Source organism: Oncorhynchus mykiss, chromosome 7, assembly GCF_013265735.2.
Source record: "Oncorhynchus mykiss isolate Arlee chromosome 7, USDA_OmykA_1.1, whole genome shotgun sequence".
Taxonomy (NCBI): Eukaryota; Metazoa; Chordata; class Actinopteri; order Salmoniformes; family Salmonidae; genus Oncorhynchus; species Oncorhynchus mykiss.
Genome location: NC_048571.1, coordinates 89,924,129 through 89,947,191, shown reverse-complemented (window position 1 = coordinate 89,947,191; position 23,063 = coordinate 89,924,129). Strand labels below are relative to the sequence as shown.

At 43.1% G+C, this 23,063-nt stretch overlaps 1 protein-coding gene across 2 annotated transcripts in view; it reads left to right on the top strand.

The window, feature by feature from the left end:
* Positions 1-1,003: 1,003 nt before the first annotated feature.
* The window catches only part of hdac11 (histone deacetylase 11), a 59,617-nt gene continuing 37,557 nt past the window's right edge, over positions 1,004-23,063 (top strand). The window contains exons 1-5 of one of the 2 annotated variants that reach the window (XM_036984363.1): positions 1,004-1,216; positions 6,913-7,058; positions 7,489-7,589; positions 12,078-12,194; positions 19,208-19,250. In XM_036984363.1, the coding sequence (XP_036840258.1) occupies positions 1,203-1,216; positions 6,913-7,058; positions 7,489-7,589; positions 12,078-12,194; positions 19,208-19,250 (421 nt within the window). In that variant the 5' untranslated portion in view covers positions 1,004-1,202. Of the gene's footprint in view, positions 1,217-6,909; positions 7,059-7,488; positions 7,590-12,077; positions 12,195-19,207; positions 19,251-23,063 lie in introns of both variants that reach the window. The other variant, XM_036984361.1, reaches the window with a different exon arrangement.

Genomic DNA, 23,063 nt, shown 5'->3' with positions numbered 1-23,063 from the left:
TACTGCCTTGCTCAGGGGAACAGTCGGTTAACTGCCTTGTTCAGGGGAACAGTGGGTTAACCTTTTTGCTCAGGGGAACAGTGGGTTACTGCCTTGCTCAGGGGAACAGTGGGTTAACTGCCTTGTTCAGGGGAACAGTGGGTTACTGCCTTGCTCAGGGGAACAGTGGGTTAACTGCCTTGTTCAGGGGAACAGTGGGTTAACTGCCTTGTTCAGGGGAACAGTGGGTTAACTGCCTTGTTCAGGGGAACAGTGGGTTACTGACTTGCTCAGGGGAACAGTGGGTTAACTGCCTTGCTCAGGGGAACAGTGGGTTAACTGCCTTGCTCAGGGGAACAGTGGATTACTGCCTTGCTCAGGGGAACAGTGGGTTACTGCCTTGCTCAGGGGAACAGTGGGTTAACTGCCTTGCTCAGGGGAACAGTGGGTTAACTGCCTTGTTCAGGGGAACAGTGGGTTAACTGCCTTGTTCAGGGGAACAGTGGGTTACTGGCTTGCTCAGGGAAGCAGTGGGTTAACTGCCTTGCTCAGGGGCAGAACGACAGATTTGTACCTTATCAGCTCGAGGGTTAATGGCCCAACGCTCCTACCAGCCAGCTCCCATCATTCAGATGACAACTAAAACCAAAAATCAACATTGTTTTTCCTTTGGAATTTGTTTGTACTTTTAGATGGTTGAAAGTCTAGTTGGGAATTCAACAAACTTCTGGCTGTCTTTTTCAGTGGGTGAATAAAGGTTGAAATCTCATTGATCAAATCGCAACCAAATATTACCCAAATGTTCATGTTGAAATGAGGTGGCTTGCCCAGTGGACATTGTAAATAAGGAGCATGAAAACGAATGCACACATTCCTTACATTTTATATAGTCTCCATGCACCACTATTATAAAAAAAGTTAAATAAAATGTAAATGTTAGATACTGAAAATAAAAAAGTTTAATCACAACTAATGCGCGGCGAAAGTAGACTACGGTAAAATGACGTAGTGGTCGAATGTTGTGAGTGCGTATTCGACGTGCGCATGGAAGGAAGCGCTGTGGGCTGCATTACAATGATCTGATCTCTTTCTGTTCTGCTAGCTGTTGGATATATGACTAACAGAATGATATCGGACAACCACAATCTAACGTTGCATTTGTGAAGATATCAAAGCATTCGAATAAAATATTTTAGCGTCAACTAATAGACCAAAGAGCGGTTATGATGTGTAACAGGTGAGTCAAGCTGATTTCACAGTTGCGTTGCAGAGCCAATGACTGCTCATTTTCTCGCTGTCACAACATTCTTCTAAATTGGTTCCAAAAGTTGTTATAATTATGTTGAATAACAATGACCACTGATACAGCCAGGGATTGGAAAACGAGACGAGAGAAATATTTCCTTATTATGCCGTTTCGTCTTTGGAAATTATGTTGCGCATGTGCAACCGGTGGGGGAAATGTGGTTCTTGTAGTTTTTCTCTTTCCGGCCTGTATTGTACTTCAGACTTTATCACGGTCACTTAGGCCTACAGCACATTTCTGAAATCTTTCATTGTTTCTGACTAACCTAGTTCTGTTTGAAAAGACTCGTTTAGCTGTTACCATTCATTTAATAATATGGGCACTGTAACCATGTAATAAATCAAACCATTTAAATAACAAATTCATGAAGTAAAATAACACTGTTATTTTCTAGTGAAAATAAAATCAGTATGAACCTCTTTCTGATTGATGCATAGTATTACAATACACATGTTTCTAACCACTACCCACTGGGCACAAACCTGTTGAATCAACATCGTTTGTAAATGTAACTTGGAATCTGTTGTTTTGAGGGTGACATTTTAAAGACGGGATCATGTTATAATTGTAACCAATTTTCAACATAGACAAACCTTGTATGAAATATGTTGAATTTGTACCTTTGAAACAACGTCAGGTCTTCAACATTATATCCAGTATCAGAAAAAAAAAAAAAAAAACGACAGTCTGGGCAGCACTTCCTGTCTACAGCTGTCCATTTGGTTTTCCATCCAGGGTTTTAACCACTTCCTGTCTACAGCTGTTCATGTGGTCTCCCATCCAGGGTTTTAACCACTTCCTGTCTACAGCTGTTCATGTGGTCTTCCATCCAGGGTTTTAACCACTTCCTGTCTACAGCTGTTCATGTGGTCTCCCATCCAGGGTTTTAACCACTTCCTGTCTACAGCTGTTCATGTGGTCTCCTATCCAGGGTTTTAACCAATCCCAGTTTAGCCTTGATACTGTATTTATCACTGACTGCCACCAATGTGCTCTGGTGAGAATGATAGCTACATATATTTACTATTGCTATCAGTCATTCCAAAGGATAGGTTTAACAGAGTAAATGAAATGTGACCATACTTTATAAGTCATATATCCTCTATGATGCTATTTAGGCCTATATATCATTAGGGAAGTCATCAACAAGTATTGTTTCAATTTAACCCAGGGTTCAACTGAACATACATAATATATATATATAGGCCCAGGGAGTTTCAAGCTTAAACATGTAGGCCACGTACCATCTGTGCCACTGACGTAGTCTGGTTTTAATTCCAATTAATAAGTGATATGTTGGATTCATGTCTCCATCTCAACATACATTCAAAGTTAAAGAATGTAATCGAATCAAACTTTAAATGTACTTGAAATAGATTTTTATTTTATTTAGTCATATTCTTTTACATCCAATTTTGGTTGAGATGGAGATGTGAATCCAACATATAAATGTTTAATTTGTAGACAAACTGGAATTAAACTCCTTTAAATGTTGATATTTGGTTGCGTTGACAACCAAACACAATTCAAAAATACTTTTTCAACACCGTAAAGAGCCTAGTAACTTGTCGACAACTTAACAAATGATATTTTCGATCAAAGTTTCCAACTAAACTAAAAGTTAAAGAACTGGATTAAACCAGTGGCTCATATGAAACTATCCAAGCATTAGATATCCTCTAAATGTTGATATTTGGTTGCTTTGTCAACCAAACAATTCAACAATACTTTTGTAATACAGTAGATAACGTTTAGGCTATCTCACAAACTAATGTAACAGTATTTATTCAACCTTACAATGAGTAACACATCCATGGCCTCATTTTGAGATTAGCCTACTGGAACTATACATGTCTTCTTATGTAATCATAAAAAGCATGATCAAGGTAGCTTGCAAATGTCTCAGGTCTGTGAGATCATTATTTCTATAATAATCTGTGCAGAATCTTCAACAGCGTTGATATCCTATCAACAGCCTTGGTTTCTCTAATGACTGCCTCGCCTGCTTCACCAACTACTTCTCAGACAGAGTTCAGTGTGTCAAATCGGAGGGCATGTTGTCCGGACCTCTGGCAGTCTCTATGGGGGTGCCACGGGGTTCAATTCTCGGGTCGACTCTTTTCTCTGTGTACATCAATGATGTCGCTCTTGCTGCTGGTGATTCTCTGATCCACCTCTACGCTGACGAAACCATTCTGTATACTTCTGGCCCTTCTTTGGACACTGGGAGGAGGTGAGGGCCCTCGGAGTGTGGGGTCAGGAAAATAACCTCACACTCAACGTCAACAAAACTAAGGAGATGATTGTGGACTTCAGGAAACAGCAGAGGGAGCACCCCCCTATCCACATCGATGGGACAGTAGTGGAGAGGGTAGTACGTTTTAAGTTCCTCGGCGTACACATCACAGACAATCTGAATTGGTCCACCCACACAGACAGCATCGTGAAGAAGGCACAGCAGCGCCTCTTCAACCTCAGGAGAATGAAGAAATTTGGCTTGTCACCCAAAGCACTCACAAACTTCTACAGATGCACAATCGAGAGCATCCTGTCGGGCTGTATCACCGCCTGGTACGGCAACTGCTCCACCCACAACCGTAAGGCTCTCCAGAGGGTAGTGAGGTCTGCACAACGCATCACCGGGGGAAAACTACCTGGCCTCCAGGACACCTACACCACCCGATGTCACAGGAAGGCCATAAAGATCATCAAGGACAACAACCACCTGAGCCACTGCCTGTTCACCCCGCTATCATCCAGAAGGCAAGGTCAGTACAGGTGCATCAAAGCAGGGACCGAGAGACTGAAAAACAGCTTCTATCTCAAGGCCATCAGACTGTTAAACAGCCACCACTAACATTGAGTGGCTGCTGCCAACACACTGACTCAACTCCAGCCACTTTAATAATGGGAATTGATGGAAATGTATGTAAAATATATCACTAGCCACTTTAAACAATGCTACTTAATATAATGTTTACATACCCTACATTACTCATCTCATATGTATATACTGTACTCGATACCATCTACTGCATCTTGCCTATGCCGCTCTGTACCATCATTCATTCATATATCTTTATGTACATATTCTTTATCCCTTTACACGTGTGTGTATAAGGTAGTAGTTTTGGAATTGTTATGTTAGATTACTCGTTGGTTATTACTGCATTGTCGGAACTAGAAGCACAAGCATTTCGCTACACTCGCATTAACATCTGCTAACCATGTGTATGTCACAAATACATTTGATTTGATTTGTTAACTAACCTCCAGACGCGCTTCAATGCCATACAACTCTCCTTCCGTGGCCTCCAACTGCTCTTAAATGCAAGTAAAACTAAATGCATGCTCTTCAACCGATCGCTGCCCGCACCTGCCCGCCCGTTCAGCATCACTACTCTGGACGGTTCTGACTTAGAATATGTGGACAACTATAAATACCTAGGTGTCTGGCTAGACTGTAAACTCTCCTTACAAACTCACATCAAGCATCTCCAATCCAAAATTAAATATAGAATAGGCTTCCTATTTCACAGCAAAGCATCCTTCACTCATGCTCCTAAACATATCCTCGTAAAACTGACCATCCTACTGATCCTTGACTTCGGCGATGTCATTTACAAAATAGCCTCAAACACTCTACTCAGCAAACTGGATGTAGTCTATCACAGTGCCATCCGTTTTGTCACCAAAGCCCCATATACTACCCACTACTGCGACCTGTATGCTCTTGTTGGTTGGCCCTCGCTTCATACTCGTCGCCAAATCCACTGGCTACAGGTTATCTACAAGTCTTTGCTAGGTAAAGCACCACCTTATCTCAGCTCACTGGTCACCAAAGCAGCACCCACCCATAGCACGTGCTCCAGCAGGTATATTTCAACGGTCATCTCCAAAGCCAATTCCTCCTTTGCTCGACTTTCCTTCCAGTTCTCTGCTGCCAATGACTGGAACGAACTGCAAAAATCATTGAAGCTGGAGGCTCATATCTCCCTCACTAGCTTTAAGCACCAGCTGTCAGAGCAGCTCACAGATCACTGCACCCGTACATAGCCCATCTGTAAATAGCCCATCCAACTACCTCATCCCCATACTGTATTTATTTTATATTTTATATTTTTGCTCCTTTGCACCCCAGTATCTCTACTTGCACATTCATTTTCTGCACATCTATCACTCCAGTGTTTGATTGCTAATTTTGCCACCATGGCCTATTTACCTCCTTACCTCCCTTAACTTTCCTCATTTGCACACACTGTTTATATACTTTTCTTCTGTATTATTGACTGTGTGTTTGTTTATTCCATGTGTAACTCTGTGTTGTTTGTGTCACACTGCTTTGCTTTATCTTGGCCAGGTCACAGTTGTAAATGAGAACTTGTTCTCAACTGGCCTACCTGGTGAAATAAAGGTGATCTGGTCTACCTGGTGAAATAAAAAAATAAAGAATAAAAAACGTTTAATGTAATCTCAACTGTAGTGGTTCTGCTATTAGATGAAGTACAGTGGTCACACATTTAGTAGTTGTATAAATGCAGAATATCTGTATTTCCATTTGAACTTTGTCATGATTTTAAATGGTTGAAAGTGTAGTGATAATTCAACAAACTTCTGGCTGTCTGAGTGGGTGAATAAAGGTTGAAATCTTTTTCATCAACGTCTCAACCAAATATGACCTAAATGTCCACATTGCAGTGGTGTGTCCACTGTTTGTGTTGAATTCCAGATGAAAACAGTGATGCCAGGGGTCTATTCATTACGGAAACCATCGTTTAAGATCCAAATGGAAGCAATCAGCGCAAATTGAACTAAACGGGGAGAGATCTACCTGAATTTGTCCAATAAAAAACTCTCGTTTGTGTTTTCCATTTGGAGTAAACAGTTTCTGTTGAACAGTTTTGCAAATGGTGACACAGTTTGCTACAGAATTGTAATAATGTTGACTCCCCTGAACAACATGTCTCACACAGAAGATAAGGGGAAAGTAGGTAGTTGCCAAATAACTGATATTGAGGCTGATAAACTGCACCAAAGTTGGGGGTTGGCTGCATCTTCCCCATGTCATAAGAGGTGGTTTAGTATTGAATATTTTTTTGTTTACCTTTATTTAACAAGTCAGTTTTAAGAACACATTCTTATTTTCAATGACGGCCTAGGAACAGTGGGTTAACTGCCTTGTTCAGGGGCAGAACGACAGATTTTTACCTTGTCAGCTCGGGGATTCTATCTTGCAACCTTTCGGTTACTAGTCCAACGCTCTAACCACTAGGCTACGCTGCCTCTAACCACTAGGCTACGCTGCCTCTAACCACTAGGCTATGCTGCCTCTAACCACTAGGCTACGCTGCCTCTAACCACTAGGCTACGCTGCCTCTAACCACTAGGCTACGCTGCCTCTAACCACTAGGCTACGCTGCCTCCACATGGTAGTTGCATCATACGTTTACAGTGTAATGACCGTGCCAAATGAAACAACGGATAAGTTATTAATAAATAGGAGAGTTTAGAGTTGGATGCATCTATTCCACCTTAGTTACAGTGTAATGACAGTGCACATTTTATTAAGAAAGTTTACAGGTGACCATAAAGTTTGTATTATATCTGTTGTTTGTTATTCCCAGTAGTCACGGCACCCAGCTATACCTGGAGGTGCCGTCGTCATGTCTGCCTATCGTCTACTCTCCAGTATACAACATCACCTTCATGGGCCTTGAGAAACTACACCCCTTCGACAGTGGGAAGTGGGGGAAAGTCATCCACTTCCTAAAAGGTACATGGGTAATCAATCAATCACATTTAGAATGTTTTACATGAGCACTTAGGGTCAGGGAGTGTAGCCTGGTTGTATGCTGAACAGGAAGGAGGCAAAGGGAGTGTAGCCTGGTGGTATACTGAACAGGAAGGAGGAAACGGTAGTGTAGCCTGGTAGTATACTGAACAGGAAGGAGGAAAAGGTAGTGTAGCCTGGTTGTATGCTGAACAGGAAGGAGGAAAAGGTTTTATTCACCACTTGTATGGTTTGTAGGGTGTACACTGAGTCCTCCTCCTTACTAACCTAGCAGGTCTAACCTGTTGTTTCTCTCTCACGCTCTCACTATTTCCCTCTATCTCTCTCGCTCTCTCTCTCTCTCTCTCGTCTCTATCTCTCGATCTCTCTATCGATCTCTCTTGCTCCTCTGTCTTACCTCTGTCTTTCTCAGAGGAGAAGTTGATCAGTGATGGGAGCATCGTTGAGGCACGGGAGGCTACAGAGGAAGACCTGCTGGTGGTTCACACAAAACGCTACCTCAACAGACTCAAGGTGGGTTGACATTAAACCTTACCTCAACAGACTCAAGGTGAATTGACACCAAACGCTACCTCATGACTCGAGGTGGGTTGACACCAAATGCTACCTCATGACTCGAGATGGTTGACACCAAACGCTACCTCATGACTCGAGATGGTTGACACCACACGCTACCTCATGACTCGAGGTGGTTGACACCAAACGCTACCTCATGACTCGAGGTGGGTTGACACCAAACGCTACCTCATGACTCGGGTGGGTAGACACCAAACGCTACCTCATGACTCGAGATGGTTGACACCAAACGCTACCTCATGACTCGAGATGGTTGACACCAAACGCTACCTCATGACTTGAGATGGTTGACACCAAACGCTACCTCATGACTCGGGTGGGTTGACACCAAATGCTACCTCATGACTCGGTGGGTTGACACCAAACGCTACCTCATGACTCGAGGTGGTTGACACCAAACGCTACCTCATGACTCGGTGGGTTGACACCAAACGCTACCTCATGACTCGAGGTGGGGAAATCAAAAGAAATCAGCCAAGACCTCAGAAAAAAAATTGTAGACCTCCACAAGTCTGGTTCATCCTTGGGAGCAATTTCCAAACGCCTGAAGGTACCACGTTCAGCTGTACAAACAATAGTACTCAAGTCTAAACACCCTGGGACCACGCAGCCGTCATACCTCTCAGGAAGGAGACGCATTTTGTCTCCTAGAGATGAACCTACTTTGGTGTGAAAAGTAAATCAATCCCAGAACAACAGCAAAGAACCTTGTGAAGATGCTGGTGGAAACAGGTACAAAAATGACTTTTTTTGCCCGCTTTGAGGACAATACAGTGCCACTGACACGGCCCGCAACCAAAACCTGCGGACTCTCCTTCACTGCAGCCGACGTGAGTAAAACATTTAAACGTGTTAACCCTCGCAAGGCTGCAGGCCCCGACGGCAGGCCCAGACGGCATCCCCAGCCGCGTCCTCAGAGCATGCGCAGACCAGCTGGCTGGTGTGTTTACGGACATATTCAATCAATCCTTATCACAGTCTGCTGTTTCCACATGCTTCAAGAGCGCCACCATTGTCCCTGTTACCAAGAAAGCTAAGGTAACTGAGCTAAACGACTACCGCCACGTAGCACTCACTTCCGTCATCGTGAAGTGCTTTGAGAGACTAATCAAGGACCATATCACCTCCACCCTACCTGACACCCTAGACCCACTCCAATTTGCTTACGGCCCAAATAGGTCCACAGACAACGCAATCGCAACCACACTGCACACTGCCCTAACCCATCTGGACAAGAGGAATACCTATGTGAGAATGCTGTTCATTGACTACAGCTCTGCATTTAACACCATAGTACCCTCCAAACTCGTCATCAAGCTCGAGACCCTGGGTCTCGACCCCATCCTGTGCAACTGGGTACTGGACTTCCTGACGGGCCGCCCCCAAGTGGTGAGGGTAGGTAACAACATCTCCACCCTGCTGATCCTCAACACTGGGGCCCCACAAGGGTGTGTTCTGAGCCCTCTCCTGTACTCCCTGTTCACCCACAACTGCGTGGCCATGCACGCCTCCATCTCAATCATCAAGTTTGCGGATGACACTACAGTGGTAGGCTTGATTACCAACAACAATGAGACGGCCTACAGGGAGGAGGTGAGGGCCCTCGGAGTGTGGTGTCAGGAAAATAACCTCCCACTCAATGCCAAAAAAACAAAGGAGATGATTGTGGACTTCAGGAAACAGCAGATGGTGTTAGAGTATCATGAGTGAAGAGGGAGTACAGGAGGGGACTGAGCACACACCCCTGAGGAGCCCCTGTGTTGAGGATCAGCGTGGAGGATGTGTTGGGCACAGGGACTATGGTGGTCTGCTTGAAACATGTTGGTGATACAGACTCAGACAGGGAAGGTTGAAAATGTCAGTGAAGACACATGCCAATTAGTCAGTGCATGCTCGCAGTACACATACTGGTAATCTGTCATACTGGTAATCTGCCCTGCGGCCTTGTGAATGTTTACCTGTTTAAAGGTCTTACTTACATCAGGTTTGGAGAGCATGATCACACAGTCTTCCAGAAGAGCTGGTGCTCTCATGCATGTTTCGGTCTTATTTGCTTCGAGCATAGAATTACTTTAGCTCGTCTGGTAGGCTTGTGTCACTGGGCAGCTCTCGTCTGTGCTTCCCTTTGTAGTCAGTAATGGTTTGCTAGCCCTGCCACTTCCGATGAGCATCAGAACCATTGTAGTAGAATTCGATCTTAGTCCTGTATTGACGCTTTGCCTGTTTGATGGTTCGTTGGAGGGCATAGCGGGATTTCTTATAAGCTTCCGTGTTAGAGTCCCGGTCCTTGAAAGCTGCAGCTCTAGCCTTTAGCTCAGTGCGGATGTTGCCTGTAATCCATGGCTTCTGGTTGGGGTATGTACGTACGGTCACTGTAGGGATGACATCATCGATGCACTTATTGATGAATCCAATGACTGATGTGGTGTACTCCTCAATGCCATCGGAGGAATCCCGGATCAGTCTGTGGTGGTATGTAGACAGCTATGAAAAATACAGATGAAAACTCTAGGTAGATAGTGTGGTCTTCAGCTTATCATGAGATACTCTTCCTCAGGTGAGCAAATCCTTGAGACTTCCTTAGATATCGTGTACCAGCTGTTATTTACAAAAATACACAGTCCACCGTCGCTTACCAGACGCTGCTGTTCTATCCTGCTGATACAGCGTATAACCAGCCAACTGTATGTTGATAATGTGGTCGTTCAGACACTACTCGGTGAAGCATAAGATAATACAGTCTTCAGTGTCCTGTTGGTAGTTTAATCTTCCGCGTAGGTCATCTATTTTATTTTTCCAAAGATTGCACGTTTGCTAGCAGAATGGAAGGCAGTGGGGGTTTATTCGATCGCCTACGAATTCTCAGAAGGATTCCCGCCGTCCAGCTTTGTCTTCGCCCTCTCTTCACACAAATGACGGGGATCTGGGCCTGTTCCCGGGAAAGCAGTATTTCCTTCACATCGGACTCGTTAAAGAAAAAAAAGGATTCTGCCAGTGATTGTAGAGAGTGCAACAGGTCAGCTCCTCAGGAGTAAATGTCAATTGGTTTTTCATAGCCAAGCATTCATTGGTCGGGACAAGCATTTCAGGGTCCATAGGCACAGGCAGAACAGCAGAAACTAGATCAGCAGCAATACCAGGTAGACCGGGGACAGCCAGGAGTCATCAGGCCAGATAGTCCTGAAGCATGGTCCTAGGGCTCAGGTCCTCCAGCAGGGGAGAGATGAGAGAATTAAAGGGAGCATACTTAAGTTCACACAGGACACCAGATAGGACAGACAACCCTACGGCACATATTGCAGCATAGATACTGGAGGCTGAGACAGTGGGGGTAAGGGGACACTGTAGCCCCATCAGACAATAACTCCAGATAGGGCCAACCATGCAGCCAACCATGCAGGAGATAACCCCATCCACTTTGCCAAAGCACCCCCCCCACACCAAGATGGCTCCGACAGACATGGCAGCTGTGCTTCTAGCTTCTCAGCAACTTTGCAGTAATCATTTTTTTAAACTTTTGGATATCAGAGCGGCGGTAACTCACCAGCATTACGATCAGGAATATGACTTTCCCGAATTGGATCCTTTGTTTGTACCCCCCAGGGCAATTACACTTGTCCCAGAAGCTGCTCCAAGAGGTATTCAGAGTGGACTTCTAGTCCGACACCATCCACTGCTTCCGAGTATATTACTCGCTAATGTTCAATCTCTGGACAATGAAGTAGACGAGCTCAGGGCGAGGATCTTCTTCTAGAGAGACATTAGGGACTGTAACATACTCTGTTTCATGGAATCATGGTTTTCTCTGGATATACTGTCCCCGTTCATACAGCCAGCTGGGTTCTCAGTACATCTCGTAGACAGGAATAAACAACTCTCCATCCAGGAAGAAGAATGGCGGGGATGTATGTTTCATGATTAACTACTCATGGTGTGATTGTGATAACATACAGAAACTCAAGTCCTTTTGTCCCCTGACCGTATGCTGAGCGTATTACCAAGATAATTCTCTCCGGTTATAGTCACAGCCGTGTATATTCCCCCTTAAGCCGATACCACGACGGCCATCAAGGAACTACACTAGACTTTATGCAAACTGGAAACCACATATCCCTCAGAGCTGTTTGGTGGAGGGCTGTAGATAGGTACCGTACCTACCTCAGTATTCTGTTGCATTCACTTAATGCTTTATTTTATGACATATGTATGTGTATGATTATTTATTGTGTATATGTATTATAATATGTATTATATTCCAGTGTAAGTTAGTTGAGACTGTTGTTAATAACGCCATGCCATTTTGCCAGCAGTAATCAATCCCATTCAGAAATCACCTTCCTAAACCTAGATGTACATCGGAATTTCCCATAGTGTGTGTTCTGCGTGTGTGTGAGGATGATGTGTTGTTTTCTTCGTCCAATCCAGTGGTCCCTGGTTGTAGCGACCATCACAGAGATCCCTCCCCTCCTATGCCTACCTAACTTCCTGGTTCAGAGACGGGTCCTGAGACCACTCAGAACGCAGACCGGAGGCACCATCATGGTAGGTTGGATGATGTCTGCCATAGTGTAAGCTTGTCAGCTTTGTTCTCATCAGCCTCTGTATTAGCAACTACTGTAACGTGAGGAATCTGTTGTCATAGTACAGTCTGGAGTTTTGTGTTCAGGAAATAGATTCACAGGGTGCTATTGAATGTTTTATTCAAAACCAGTTCTATTTGGTTGTTTTTGGTGTATCCTGGGAGAGACAGGCTTCTTAGAGTTCGAACAGCTGTGATGGAGATCCTTGTCCTAGGGCCTTCACAGGTATCAGAGCCTCTGAGGGGAAAGACTCTTCTCAAATTAGTATTGGAATAAATTCATTTCTTTTTTTCTTCTTTACGGATAGAGAAGAATGCTTTTCTTTTTCTGTCCTACTAACCTTCCCTGAGACCCATGAACTCAGAGAGCAGCCTTACTATGTTCTGATGACCTTTGTTGAAACCCAGTCAGTCTCACTAATGTGCTTGTTTTATTTGGTTCAAGGCCATGAGGCAGGGTTCGTTTGCTGCAGTATCAAACCCTTGGTTGGGGTCATCCCTCTTAGCGTTGGATACTGCCTATTCAGCAAAACATGAGCTCTCTCTGTGTCTCTCTGTGTTTCTGTCTGTGGCACATTATGTAAAATACCCTTTTATATAAATATTGAGTCAGCAGCTTCAACGTCTGTGTGTCGCCAAGTGAGAACTGAGTGGTTCACTCCACAGCTGTGTGTCGCCAAGGGAGAACTGAGTGGTTCACTCCACAGCTGTGTGTCGCCAAGGGAGAACTGAGTGGTTCACTCCACAGCTGTGTGTCGCCAAGGGAGAACTGAGTGGTTCACTCCACAGCTGTGTGTCTGTGTGTCGCCAAGAGAGAACTGAGTGGTTCACTCCACAGCTGTGTGTCTGTGTGTCGCCAAGAGAGAACTGAGTGGTTCACTCCACAGCTGTGTGTCTGTGTGTCGCCAAGGGAGAACTGAGTGGTTCACTCCACAGCTGTGTGTCGCCAAGGGAGAACTGAGTGGTTCACTCCACAGCTGTGTGTCTGTGTGTCGCCAAGGGAGAACTGAGTGGTTCACTCCACAGCTGTGTGTCGCCAAGGGAGAACTGAGTGGTTCACTCCACAGCTGTGTGTCTGTGTGTCGCCAAGGGAGAACTGAGTGGTTCACTCCACAGCTGTGTGTCTGTGTGTCGCCAAGAGAGAACTGAGTGGTTCACTCCACAGCTGTGTGTCTGTGTGTCGCCAAGGGAGAACTGAGTGGTTCACTCCACAGCTGTGTGTCTGTGTGTCGCCAAGAGAGAACTGAGTGGTTCACTCCACAGCTGTGTGTCTGTGTGTCACCAAGGGAGAACTGAGTGGTTCACTCCACAGCTGTGTGTCTGTGTGTCGCCAAGAGAGAACTTAGTGGTTCACTCCACAGCTGTGTGTCGCCAAGTGAGAACTGAGTGGTTCACTCCACAGCTGTGTGTCGCCAAGGGAGAACTGAGTGGTTCACTCCACAGCTGTGTGTCACCAAGGGAGAACTGAGTGGTTCACTCCACAGCTGTGTGTCGCCAAGGGAGAACTGAGTGGTTCACTCCACAGCTGTGTGTCGCCAAGGGAGAACTGAGTGGTTCACTCCACAGCTGTGTGTCGCCAAGGGAGAACTGAGTGGTTCACTCCACAGCTGTGTGTCGCCAAGGGAGAACTAAGTGGTTCACTCCACAGCTGTGTGTCGCCAAGGGAGAACTGAGTGGTTCACTCCACAGCTGTGTGTCGCCAAGGGAGAACTGAGTGGTTCACTCCACAGCTGTGTGTCGCCAAGGGAGAACTGAGTGGTTCACTCCACAGCTGTGTGTCTGTGTGTCGCCAAGGGAGAACTGAGTGGTTCACTCCACAGCTGTGTGTCGCCAAGGGAGAACTGAGTGGTTCACTCCACAGCTGTGTGTCGCCAAGGGAGAACTGAGTGGTTCACTCCACAGCTGTGTGTCGCCAAGGGAGAACTGAGTGGTTCACTCCACAGCTGTGTGTCTGTGTGTAAATGCTAATACGTGTTATTACTATACCATCAGTTGTCTGGCTGGCTGGCTGACTGGCTGGTTAACTGGCTGACTGGCTGGTTAACTGGCTGGTTAACTGACTGGTTGGCTGACTGGCTGGCTGGTTAACTTGCTGGCTGGTTAACTAACTAACTGGCTGGCTGGCTGACTGGCTGGCATCTGGCTGGCTGACTGGCATATGGCTGGCTGACTGACATCTGGCTGACTGGCTGGCTGACTAGCTGGTTAACTGGCTGACTGGCTGGCTGACTGGCTGACTGGCTGGCTGACTGGCTGGCTGACTGGCATCTGGCTGGCTGACTGGCATCTGGCTGGCTGACTGGCATCTGGCTGGCTGACTGGCATCTGGCTGGCTGGCTGACTGGCCAGAAGACTGGCTGGCTGGTTGACAGGCTGTCTAGCTTGCTGGCTGGTTGAGTGGCTGGCTGAATGGCTGGCTAGCGAGCTGGCTGACTGGTCTGGTTGACTGGCTGGCTGACTGTCTAGCTGAATGGTTGGCTGGGTGGCTGGCTTTTTAGCTTGCTGGCTGTTTGGCTGACTGGCTGGCTAGATTGCTGGTTGATTTCATAGCATTGCTGGCCGGCCCGCTGGGCTGCACAACTGGATCCATGTACACTGTCAACACAGTGTATAGTCTTAGCTCCTCTGTATAGTCCTTGCTCCTTCACTAGGTCTGAAGTAGAGGTCGACCGATTATGATTTTTCAACGCCGATACCGATTATTGGAGGACCAATTATTTTTATTTTAAATTGTTTTAATATATAAAATGTTTTATACATATTTGTAATAATGACAATTACAACAATACTGATGAACACTTATTTTAATTTAAGATAATACATCAATAAAATCAATTTAGCCTCAAATAAATAATGAAATATGTTCAATTTGGTTTAAATAATGCAAAAACAAAGTGTTGGAGAAGAAAGTAAAAGTGCAATATGTTCCATGTAAGAAAGCTAACTTTTCAGTTCCTTGCTCAGAACATGAGAACATATGAAAGCTGGTGGTTCCTTTTAACATGAGTCTTCAATATTCCCAGTTACGAAGTTTTAGGTTGTAGTTATTATAGGAATTATAGGACTATTTCTCTCTATACGATTTTGTATTTCATATACCTATGACTATTGGATGTTCTTATAGGCACTATAGTAATGCCAGCCTAATCTCGGGAGTTGATAGGCTTGAAGTCATAAACAGCGCTGTGCTTCAAGCATTGCGAAGAACTGCTGGCAAATGCAGGAAAATGCTGTTTGAATGAATGCTTACGAGCCTGCTGCTGCCTACCACCGCTCAGTCAGACTGCTTTATCAAATATCAAATCATAGACTTCATTATATTATAAGAAACACACATTAATATGGTCAAATCCGGAAATGATCATTTCGAAAAACAAAATGTTTATTCTTTCCAAAATACGGAACCGTTCCGTATTTTATCTAACGGGTGGCATCCATAAGTCTAAATATTGCTGTTACATTGCACAACCTTCAATGTTATGTTATAATTATGTAAAATTCTGGCAAATTAATTACGGTCTTTGAAAGAAAGGTAGAGAAAGGTAGAGAGAGAGGGAAGCCATACCAGTCTGCTAGAAAGGTAGAGAGAGAGGGAAGCCATACCAGTCAGAAGGAAGCCATACCAGTCTGATGGAAGGGTAGAGAGAGAGGGAAGTCATACCAGTCTGGTAGAAAGGTAGAGAGAGAGGAAAGCCATACCAGTCAGAAGGAAGCCATACCAGTCTGATGGAAAGATAGAGAGAGAGGGAAGCCATACCAGTCTGATGGAAGGGTAGAGAGAGAGGGAAGCCATACCAGTCTGATGGAAGGGTAGAGAGAGAGGGAAGCCATACCAGTCTGATGGAAGGGTAGAGAGAGAGGGAAGCCATACCAGTCTGATGGAAGGGTAGAGAGAGAGGGAAGCCATACCAGTCTGATGGAAGGGTAGAGAGAGAGGGAAGCCATACCAGTCTGGTAGAAAGGTAGAGAGAGAGGGAAGCCATACCAGTCTGGTTGAAAGGTAGAGAGAGAGGGAAGCCATACCAATCTGATAGAAAGGTAGAGAGAGAGGGAAGCATCTGGCTGGCTGACTGGCATCTGGCTGGCTGGCTGACTGGCCAGAAGACTGGCTGGCTGGTTGACAGGCTGTCTAGCTTGTTGAGTGGCTGGCTGAATGGCTGGCTAGCGAGCTGGCTGACTGGTCTGGTTGACTGGCTGGCTGACTGTCTAGCTGAATGGGTGGCTGGGTGGCTGGGGGATATTATTTGTATAATTTTTATGGATACATTTATAGATTCATGTTTATTCATCTCAAGGACTCAGCCTCTGTTGTGTTGTATTAGTGTTATATTGTAATGTGTTGTGTTGTTTCTAATCTAATGTATTGTGTTGTTTCTAATATAATGTGTTTTGTCTAATCTATTGTATTTTTTCTAATCTGGTGTGTTTCTATTCTAGTGTGGTGTTTTTAATCTAATGTATTGTGTTGTTTCTAATCTAATTTATTGTGTTGTTTCTAATCTAATGTATTGTGTTGTTTCTAATCTAATGTATTGTTTTTGTTTCTAGTGTGTTGTTTCTAATCTATTGTGTTGTTTCTAATCTAGTGTGTTGTTTCTAATCTAGTGTGTTGTTTCTAATCTAGTGTATTGTGTTGTTTCTAATCTAGTGTATTGTGTTGTTTCTAATCTAGTGTATTGTGTTGTTTCTAATCTAGTGTATTGTGTTGTTTCTAATCTAGTGTATTGTGTTGTTTCTAATCTAGTGTATTGTGTTGTTTCTAATCTAATGTAATGTGTTGTTTCTAATCTAATGTAATGTGTTGTTTCTAATGTGTTGTTTCTAATCTAATGTAATGTGTTGTTTCTAATCTAATGTAATGTGTTGTTTCTAATGTGTTGTTTCTAATCTAATGTATTGCGTTTCTAATGTGTTGTTTCTAATCTAATGTAATGTGTTGTTTCTAATGTGTTGTTTCTAACGTATTGTGTTGTTTCTAATCTAATGTAATGTGTTGCTTCTAATGTGTTGCTTCTAATGTGTTGTTTCTAATGTGTTGTGTTGTTTCTAATGTGTTGTTTCTAATCTAATGTAATGTGTTGTTTCTAATGTGTTGTTTCTAATGTGTTGTTTCTAATCTAATGTAATGTGTTGTTTCTAATGTGTTGTTTCTAATCTAATGTAATGTGTTGTTTCTAATGTGTTGTTTCTAATGTATTGTGTTGTTTCTAATGTGTTGTTTCTAATGTGTTGTTTCTAATCTAATGTAATGTGTTGTTTCTAATGTGTTGTTTCTAATCTAATGTAATGTGTTGTTTCTAATGTGTTGTTTCTAATGTAATGTGTTGTTTCTAATGTGTTGTTTCTAATCTAATGTAATGTGTTGTTTCTAATCTAATATATTGTGTTTCTAATCTAAAATATTGTGTTGTTTCTAATCTAAAATATTGTGTTGTTTCTAATCTAAAATATTGTGTTGTTTCTAATCTAGTGTATTGTGTTGTTTCTAATCTATTGTATTGTGTTGTTTCTAATCTAATGTGTTTTTCTAATATATTGTATTGTTTCTAATGTGTTGTTTCTAATGTATTGTGTTGTTTCTAATGTATTGTGTTGTTTCTAATCTAATGTATTGTGTTGTTTCTAATCTAATGTATTTAATGTTTCTAATCTGTTGTTTCTAATCTAATGTGTTTTTCTAATATATTGTATTGTTTCTAATCTGTTGTTTCTAATCTAATATGTTTTTCTAATATATTGTTTCGTTTCTAATCTAATGTGTTGTGTTGTTTCTATTCTAATGTATTGTTTCTGATTGTGTTGTTTGTAATCTAATGTGTGGTTTCTAATCTAATGTGTTTTTCATGTGTTGTTTCTAATGTATTGTGTTGTTTCTAATCTGATCTATTGTGTTGTTTCTAGTCTAGTGTGTTGTTTCTAGTCTAGTGTGTTGTTTCTAATCTGATCTATTGTGTTGTTTCTAGTCTAGTGTGTTGTTTCTAGTCTAGTGTGTTGTTTCTAATCTGATCTATTGTGTTGTTTCTAGTCTAGTGTGTTGTTTCTAGTCTAGTGTGTTGTTTCTAATCTGATCTATTGTGTTGTTTCTAGTCTAGTGTGTTGTTTCTAGTCTAGTGTGTTGTTTCTAGTCTAGTGTGTTGTTTCTAGTCTAGTGTGTTGTTTCTAATCTGATCTATTGTGTTGTTTCTAGTCTAGTGTGTTGTTTCTAGTCTAGTGTGTTGTTTCTAGTCTAGTGTGTTGTTTCTAATCTGATCTATTGTGTTGTTTCTAATCTAGTGTGTTGTTTCTAATCTAGTGTGTTGTTTCTAATCTAATGTGTTGTTTCTAATCTAATGTGTTTTTCATGTGTTGTTTCTAATCTAATGTATTGTTGTTACGGTTTTCTTCTGGTGAAAGAGAGGAGGACCAAAATGCAGCGTGGTTATTCATAAACATCTTTAATGAAAGATGAAAATACGAACAATATACAAAAACAAGAAACGTGAAAAACCGAAACAGCCCTATCTGGTACAACAAACACAGAGACAGGAACAAACACCCACCAAATACCCAAGAAATATGGCTGCCTAAATATGGTTCCCAATCAGAGACAACGATAAACACCTGCCTCTGAGAACCACTCTAGGCAACCATAGACTTTCCTAGACTACTATACTAAACACAACCCCATCAATCTACAAAACCCCTAGACAAGACAAACACATAATCACCCATGTCACACCCTGGCCTAACCACAATAATAAAGAAAACACAAAATATTAAGGCCAGGGCGTGACAATTGTGTTGTTTTTAGTCTATTGTGTTGTTTATAATCTCACGTGTTATTTCTAATCTAATCCTTTTATTTACAATGACTGGGTAGTCCGTCATTGTAAGTAAGAATTTGTTCTTAACTGACTTGCCTAGTTATATAAAGGTTAAATAAAGTTAAAAAATGATTGTGTTGTTTTTAATCTAATGTATCGTGTGTTGTCTGTAGGCAGGGAAACTGGCTGTAGACCGAGGCTGGGCCATCAATGTAGGTGAGTTCTGTCTCCTCTTTCTCATGACTTCTCAGTTTCACTGCCAATTCAACTCTTATGAATTGACTCAGACAGTGAGTTGGAGGTTGGACAGAGAGAGAGAGTGTGTTGTAGAATCAACTATTAAAGACTACCAGAACCCACTGGATTCTCCAATTACATTGAGTGAACTACAGGACAAAATTCAATCCCTCCAACCCACAGAGGCCTGTGGTGTTGATGGTATCCTAAATGAAATGATAAAATATACAATATATACAGTGCCTTGCGAAAGTATTCGGCCCCCTTGAACTTTGTGACCTTTTGCCACATTTCAGGCTTCAAACATATTGATATAAAACTGTATTTTTTTGTGAAGAACCAACAACAAGTGGGACATAATCATGAAGTGGAACGACATTTATTGGATATTTCAAACTTTTTTAACAAATCAAAAACTGAAAAATTGGGCGTGCAAAATTATTCAGCCCCCTTAAGTTAATACTTTGTAGCGCCACCTTTTGCTGCGATTACAGCTGTAAGTCGCTTGGGGTATGTCTCTATCAGTTTTGCACATCGAGAGACTGAATTTTTTTCCCATTCCTCCTTGCAAAACAGCTCGAGCTCAGTGAGGTTGGATGGAGAGCATTTGTGAACAGCAGTTTTCAGTTCTTTCCACAGATTCTCGATTGGATTCAGGTCTGGACTTTGACTTGGCCATTCTAACACCTGGATATGTTTATTTTTGAACCATTCCATTGTAGATTTTGCTTTATGTTTTGGATCATTGTCTTGTTGGAAGACAAATCTCCGTCCCAGTCTCAGGTCTTTTGCAGACTCCATCAGGTTTTCTTCCAGAATGGTCCTGTATTTAGCTCCATCCATCTTCCCATCAATTTTAACCATCTTCCCGGTCTCTGCTGAAGAAAAGCAGGCCCAAACCATGATGCTGCCACCACCATGTTTGACAGTGGGGATGGTGTGTTCAAGGTGATGAGCTGTGTTGCTTTTACGCCAAACATAACGTTTTGCATTGTTGCCAAAAAGTTCCATTTTGGTTTCATCTGACCAGAGCACCTTCTTCCACATGTTTGGTGTGTCTCCCAGGTGGCTTGTGGCAAACTTTAAACGACACTTTTTATGGATATCTTTAAGAAATGGCTTTCTTCTTGCCACTCTTCCATAAAGGCCAGATTTGTGCAATATACGACTGATTGTTGTCCTATGGACAGAGTCTCCCACCTCAGCTGTAGATCTCTGCAGTTCATCCAGAGTGATCATGGGCCTCTTGGCTGCATCTCTGATCAGTCTTCTCCTTGTATGAGCTGAAAGTTTAGAGGGACGGCCAGGTCTTGGTAGATTTGCAGTGGTCTGATACTCCTTCCATTTCAATATTATCGCTTGCACAGTGCTCCTTGGGATGTTTAAAGCTTGGGAAATATTTTTGTATCCAAATCCGGCTTTAAACTTCTTCACAACAGTATCTCGGACCTGCCTGGTGTGTTCCTTGTTCTTCATGATGCTCTCTGCGCTTTTAACGGACCTCTGAGACTATCACAGTGCAGGTGCATTTATACGGAGACTTGATTACACACAGGTGGATTGTATTTATCATCATTAGTCATTTAGGTCAACATTGGATTTCAGAGATCCTCACTGAACTTCTGGAGAGTTTGCTGCACTGAAAGTAAAGGGGCTGAATAATTTTGCACGCCCAATTTTTCAGTTTTTGATTTGTTAAAAAAGTTTGAAATATCCAATAAATGTCGTTCCACTTCATGATTGTGTCCCACTTGTTGTTGATTCTTCACAAAAAAATACAGTTTTATATCTTTATGTTTGAAGCCTGAACTGTGGCAAAAGGTCGCAAAGTTCAAGGGGGCCGAATACTTTCGCAAGGCACTGTAAATATATATATATTCCAATTGGCTATACTTAAACTCTTTAACATCATCCTTAGCTCTGGCATCTTCCCCAATATTTGAAACCAAGGACTGATCACCCCAATCCACAAAAGTGGAGACAAACTTGACCATAATAACTAACGTGGGATATGCGTCAACAGCAACCAGTAACCTTGGGAAAATCCTCTGCATTATCATTAACAGTAGACTTGTGCTTTTCCTCAGTAGAAACAAAGTACTGAGCAAATGTCAAATAGGCTTTTTACCAAATTAACATACGACAGAACACGTATACACCCTGCACACCCTAATTGACAAACAATGTGAGGTGTGAGGTATCACAATCTCTTTCAATAATGACAGGAATGGAGGAGGTTGTTATTCTCCAGCTAGGATGGAGTCCGTCACTCCTCAGCAGGTCAGGCTTGGTCCTGTTTGTGGGTGAGTCCCAGAAAGAGGGCCAATTATCTACAAATTATATATTTTGGGAGGGGTAGAAAACAGTTTTCAACTATCGATTGAGTTGTGAGACTCTGCTGTAGAGCTCATCACTCCCCGTAACTGGGAGGGGGCCAGAGACAATTACTCGATGCCGACACATCTTTCTAGCTGATTTACACGCTGAAGCTATGTTACACTTGGTGACCTCTGACTGTTTCATCCTAACATTGTTGGTGCCGACGTGGATAACAATATCCCTATACTCTCTATACACTCGCCAGTTTTAGCCTTAGCCAGCACCATCTTCAGATTAGCCTTAACGTCGGTAGCCCTGCTTCCTGGTAAACAGTGTATGATCGCTGGATGATTCGTTTTATGTCTAATACTGCAGGTAATGTAGTCGCCAATGACCATAGTTTTCAGTTTGTCAGAGCTAATGGTGGGAAGCTTCTCAGACCCCGTAACGGGAGGAGTAGAGACCAGAGAAGGCTCGGCCTCTGACTCCGACCCGCTGCTTAATGGGGAAAACCGGTTGAAAGTTTCTGTCGGCTGAATGAGCGACACCGGTTGAGCGTTCCTACAGCATTTCCTTCCAGAAACCGTGAGAAAGTTGTCCGGCTGCGGGGACTGTGCCAGGGGATTTATACTACTATCTGTACTTACTGGTGGCACAGACGCTGTTTCATCCTTTCCTACACTGAAATTACCCTTGCCTAACGATTGCGTCTGAAGCTGGGCTTGTAGCACAGCTATCCTCGCCGTAAGGCGATCGTTCTCCTTTATATTATGAGTACAGCGACTGCAATTAGAAGGCATCATGTTAATGTTACTACTTAGCTTCGGCTGTTGGAGGTCCTGACGAACCATGGCCAGAAAGTGAAACCGTAAAGTTGTCAGGTAGCAAAGTAAGATTAGCAACAAAATGCACAGCAGCACTTAAACAAGTCTACAAGTTGTGACCGGAAATGACTTGATTTGATCAGACTCACTCAGGATGGGGGAGTCATCGCAGAGAGAGAGCTTTTCCTACTGTGCTCTCTCTTTGATCCCATAAAAGTCCTGCTGGAACTGCATGAGGATGCCCTGCACCATCACTGTCCCAGACTTGTACACGTTGACAGAGGTTGTTTCAATTTCCTCAATGTCTAGTATTCTGAGTTTCCATCCTGGGCCAATACCCTCTCTCTTGACATAGGGGTAGTGTACTCTTATAACACTGTGCCATGCCAGGGATGGTCTGTGTGGAAAATTAAGTTGCTTGTGTTCCCCTCTTTGTGGCAGTCAGCAAATAGTGTCTCTGGATTGTCCTTGAGGAGCTTAGTTGTTGTTGTACTTATTCCTTGCAGTGTTATTTTTTATATCCATGGGGTGTATTGTAATGACCCCTGGACAGGGATAAGCCATTGGGGCTTCAAAGGCCTCTGCATTTGGGTGGGGGGCTATGAAAATATGCTGCCATTGTTGTTCTCAAAAGTGTGTCTCTCTCTCT